Consider the following 5000-nt stretch of genomic DNA (forward strand, 5'->3'; position numbering starts at 1 on the left):
TCTCCTTCCTTTTTTTTTTATAAGGCGGGGTCGAAAAACAACAACAGCTACCTCGTGCTAAATCCATTTATTCGTAATACTTATCAATTTCTAGATTCATTATCTGAATATACATTAGGTAGTTCGATCTATGTGAGTTTTGTGACCCAATGTGACCTTACGTCTTCGGAAGGACACTGAAGCTAGGTCAGCGCGTCCCAACGAGGTAAATATACGTTGGTTAGTCACTGGACAGACAGGGAGTAGACACGGGTTAGGCACGGGGCTTGTGGCACTACGTTGGCCTATCTGTCTATCATTCTTTTGGGGAGGAAATAGATCGTAGTTTCCGTCATTCTCTTCGTTTTTTTTTTATATTTTTATTCATACAAAGTGTGCTATTTTTTTTCGTTTTGTTATCAATTTCTGATTCATTCTCTGAATTTCCATTAGTTTCGATCTTGTGAGTTTGTGTGTTCTTTTCTTCTTTTTTTTTCTTCTTTTTCTTTTTCTTTTTTTCTTCTCTCTCTCTCCCCGCATCCTCTCTCTCTCTCTCTCTCTCTCTCTCTCTCTCTTTTTCTCTCTCTCTCTCTCTCGCTCTCTCTCTCTCTCTCTCTCTCCAATTCTCTAGAATTTTCATGTAAACAAGGAAAGTAAAAATAAACACACAAGAGAGGTGAGAGAAAAGAAACAATAATTGACTAACTGGTAACTCGAAGGGGTTATTCAAGGGAGAGTTGACAGATCATCATTTAAACAAAATGTTGAAAGGCCCTCAAGGAGAGTGGAGCAGATAAGTGTAAATAGGATAGATAGGAAGGAGATAAAGACGAGAAGAGGAAAAAAAAAAAAGATAAATGACCGCCGAAAGGAAAGTAATGGAAAATGGATAGAGATTGAATAAATATATGAAAAACAACTGCGTAATAGATAGGTGCAATGCTGAAAATGGTAATGTATGAGAAAAGAATAGAATGATGAAGAGAAAGAATAGGAAAATTATATTACAAAAAAAAGGGCCAGAGGGTAGGGACAAGGACAAGGCTGTGCAGTTGCTTGTTGCAATATAGAGGGGATGGGGAGGGTGGCTGAGGACAGAGCTGGGCTTTGTAATGCAGAATAATTGTTTTGTTGTATTTATTCAATATACATCATTTTAAGTCGATATTGAATTATTTTTCTGTTTATCTGTTTCTTTTTTTCTTTAGCTGTGTCTCTCTTTAGCGGTCTTTCATTCCCATCTCTCTCTCTCTCTTCCCCCTCTCACTCTCTTTCTCTCCCCCTCTCCCCCCTCTTCTCCCACCCCTCTCTCTCTCGTTTTCCCTTAACTCCTCCCTCCCTCCCCCCTCCCCCATCTCTCTCTCTCTCTCTCTCTTCTCCTGTTTCCCTGAACTCCAGCGAAGGTGAACAAGTTTAGACACGATGATCAAGCTAAAATAATGATAATAATAATAGTAATAAAGAAATAAAAAAGTAATTCAATGTATGTGTATGTGAGTTAGCAGCTATCGTTCGTAACGATAAATGCGAATATATAAAAGAAGAAAAAGAAAAAATCAAAACAAATAGAAAACCGACAAAAAAGTCAGCAAAAAAACAAATATATAAGCAATTAGATAAGCTCAAGCAAAAAGAAGGCAAAGCAATATAAAGAACGAGATGGATTTCTCAGCGTTATTCATTCTGTTTTTGTGTTATCTTTTATATCTCTTTGTGGTTCTTCATTTAGCCGCTATGACCTCTGTATCTAGTGGTGCTATATAAATAATATGTGATTACCATTTCTTCCTCCCCTCTTTCTCTTTTTTTTCTTCTTCCTTCTTCTCCCATTCTTCCCTCTTGTTTCACAATCCATGTCCTCCTCTATTCTATTTTCTTCATTCATACCTCCCCCTCTCCTATCCTTTATCTTCTTACTCTCCCTAGTTTCATAATCCATCCCTTCCTTTTCCTCCCTTCTCATTCCCGGGGCGAAGGAGGCGCCACAGCAACAAGTTTTTTGCAATCTCCCTCATCCTACAGGAAGGAGGGGGACGAAGAGGAGGATGGTGGGGGAGAGGGGAGGGAGGAGTAGAAAAGAAGGAGGTGGAGCAGGATGGCGGGGGCATGGGGGAGGGAGAAGCAAGGAGGATGGGGAGGTGGGTGGGATGAGGAGAAGGGGAGGGGGGATGAGAGTCTTTTAAAGTCCTTACGGCAGTCGTCTGCGCTTTAGTGTACCCGAAGGACTCGTGGCGGATACTCGATCACGCTCCTTCCTAGCTACTTGCTCCTCGTCCTTCTCTGAAGAGTGGATTCACATTTTTTTTTAAAGGATTTACTTATTTTAGGAAGCTTCAAGATGAGACTGGTAAGTGTCGGGATATGGAATCCTTTGGGGATCGTTTCGATGAATGTGGAGTCAGTTGATAGATATTGTCTTATTTCTTCTTTCGTGATTCTTATCTCTCTCTCCTTATATTGTTAGTGAAGATTATTCCGTTCTTATCCCTTCATTCCCTTCCATGTACGTATCATTTCCTCTACACGAAAGAAATCAGAATGAAGAGACAAGAAATCAAACCTTTCCCAAGAGAAATAATAGATTCCGTTTCAACGAAAGAAATAGATTTGACCGTAATATCTAATAACAGCGGCCCAAGGATAGCCTCTTGGGGGACACCACCTTAAACTTTCTCCGACACAGATGAGGTTATTGCTTCTTTTGAGACAAGTGTGATCCGTCAAAGTGTGTTAGTGGAGGGTCGTCCTTTGCTTTCGGTGAATCTTAGCTTTGGACTAATTTATTTGTTAGAACCAGTGTGTTTGTTTTGTATTTGTTTGTGTGTGGCTATAAAAGTAGAGATCCTGCGTTCTTTCTATGATTTAACAATTGTTATAATCCAGGAAACGTTTCGAAAGCGTTTTTTTTTCTTTTTTTTTTGTCAAACGGTATATCATTCCAAGCCTATACCTATGTTTGGTAAGATGTAGATCTTAATCAACTGCACACTTTCCGTATTGGTGATCTCTTATGCGGTCAGTACGTTCTCTCATTCATCGCAGAACGAGCGTTGATTACAGGTAGGGAATTCTAACCGAAGTTGGCTTTGCATAATAATAACCTTTGCTAAGTTGTTAGAGGCTGGAGGGTGAGTGCTCAGGGTGGGGAATGCAATGAATAACTTTCTGCAGACAGGTAATAAATCTAGTTAGAAATTATATAGTAAGTCTATTTAAGACTTTCGTTATCTTTGCAGATGCGGTACATTTGTCGTGCTCCAATCTTGCTATTATTCAGGGCTCTAACGTAAGCATAAAAAAATCATGATTTCATACTTCCCTTTTACCTTATCATAACACTCCCACCCTCCGACTTAAATAGATCAATCAACAAATTATAAAATCGATCTATATTACTTTCATCTTTAAAAAAAATATATATATTTTACATTATTAATATACCAGTGAATAGATGAATAGATAAGCAACCAAAAAATCTAACTTCATTAGTTTAATCCCCCCAAGAATATGAATACGTATTAATCTACTAAGAAGAGCAAAGTTGGTTCATTATAAGAAGAGGAAAGAGGATCACTTTTATTCCGTCTTGAGGAAGCAACAGCTTAGGAAGGGGTCTGAGAACATAGCAACTAAACTGCACACCTGATGAACAAAAAACAGGCTGTCCTTCTTCAACCATCCATAGTTCCACTGCATACTGGTTACTATATATAGGTAGACTCCTGATTGTAAAAAAAACGAGGAAATGGATTGAAATATCCTCCACTACCTCCTTTCCACCTACTCTCCTCACTTCTCCTTTCCACTTCTCCCACTCTCCCTCCCTCCTTCCATTCTACTGCCCCTCCCTCCCTTCCTTTCCATCCCACTGTCATTTCCTCCGTTTCCCTGCTCCTCTCCCTCTTAACCTTTCCATCTTCCTCTCTCTCACCTTCCCACTTTCCTCTCCCTCCTTTCCCATCCTCCTCTCTCTCCCTTTCCCTCCTTCCCTCTCTCCCTTTCCCTCTTCCTCTTCCTCCCTTTCCCTCCTCCTCTTCCTCCCTCCTTCCCACTCTCCCTCCCTCTTTCCCTCCTCCTCTTCCTCCCTCCGTCCCACTCTCCCTCCCTTTTCCTCCCACTCTCCCTCCCTCCTTCCCACTCTCCCTCCCTCTTTCCTCCTCCTCTTCCTCCCTCCTTCCCACTCTCCCTCCCTTTCCCCCCACTCTTCCTCCCTCCTTCCCACTCTCCCTCCCTCTTTCCTCCTCCTCTTCCTCCCTCCTTCCCACTCTCCCTCCCTTTCCCCCCAACCTTCCTCCCTCCTTCCCACTCTCCCTCCCTCTTTCCTCCTCCTCTTCCTCTCTCCTTCCCACTCTCCCTCCCTCCTTCCCACTCTCCCTCCCTCTTTCCTCCTCCTCTTCCTCCCTCCTTCCCACTCTCCCTCCCTTTCCCCCCAACCTTCCTCCCTCCTTCCCACTCTCCCTCCCTCTTTCCTCCTCCTCTTCCTCTCTCCTTCCCACTCTCCCTCCCTCCTTCCCACTCCCCCTCCAGACACCTTACGCAAAACAATCTCCTTCCCCTATTACTTCCAGACTCTCCATAACGCAAGAAATAACGTCACAATTCTCCTTCGGAAACCTGTTTAACTCCGGGTTGCATCGTTGACATAGTTGATGAGCGGAGATAACCCCTTTTTCCTATTTTTTTCCCCCTTCCTCATAGGGTAGGGAGAGGGAGGGGAGGGGAGGGGGAGGGAAGGGAGAGGAGGGGGAGGGGGTTCATTTGCATAAAAATTTACCTCCGGGAAGCCGATGGCGTCGTGTCTTACTGATTTTTCTTATGAATAAATAATATGGAAACTTGAGCGGATGTGGCGGGGTTACTCGTGTTTCTTGTTTTGTGTGTTTGTTTGTCCCTTTTTTTTAACCGACTGAGTCTCTTTTGTGCATTTTGTGTGTTCTATGCCAATATTTTTTTTTCTTGTGAAATTTTGGTGGCCCTTTTTTGGTTTTATGTCTGTTGGGAGTATATGTGTTTGGGTGTGG

At 42.4% G+C, this 5000-nt stretch overlaps 1 protein-coding gene across 1 annotated transcript in view; it reads left to right on the plus strand.

The window, feature by feature from the left end:
- The first annotated feature begins 2171 nt into the window (after window positions 1–2171).
- LOC147472136 (uncharacterized) overlaps window positions 2172–5000 on the plus strand; it is a 4527-nt gene continuing 1698 nt past the window's right edge. Inside the window, exon 1 of the mRNA XM_086531006.1 lies at window positions 2172–2326. Coding sequence (XP_086387132.1) covers window positions 2318–2326 — 9 coding nt within the window. The 5' untranslated portion in view covers window positions 2172–2317. The remainder of the gene's footprint in view (window positions 2327–5000) is intronic.

This window comes from Penaeus japonicus, unplaced genomic scaffold (genome assembly GCF_977035675.1).
Source record: "Penaeus japonicus unplaced genomic scaffold, GWHDUDI00000001_assembly GWHDUDI00000003, whole genome shotgun sequence".
Taxonomy (NCBI): Eukaryota; Metazoa; Arthropoda; class Malacostraca; order Decapoda; family Penaeidae; genus Penaeus; species Penaeus japonicus.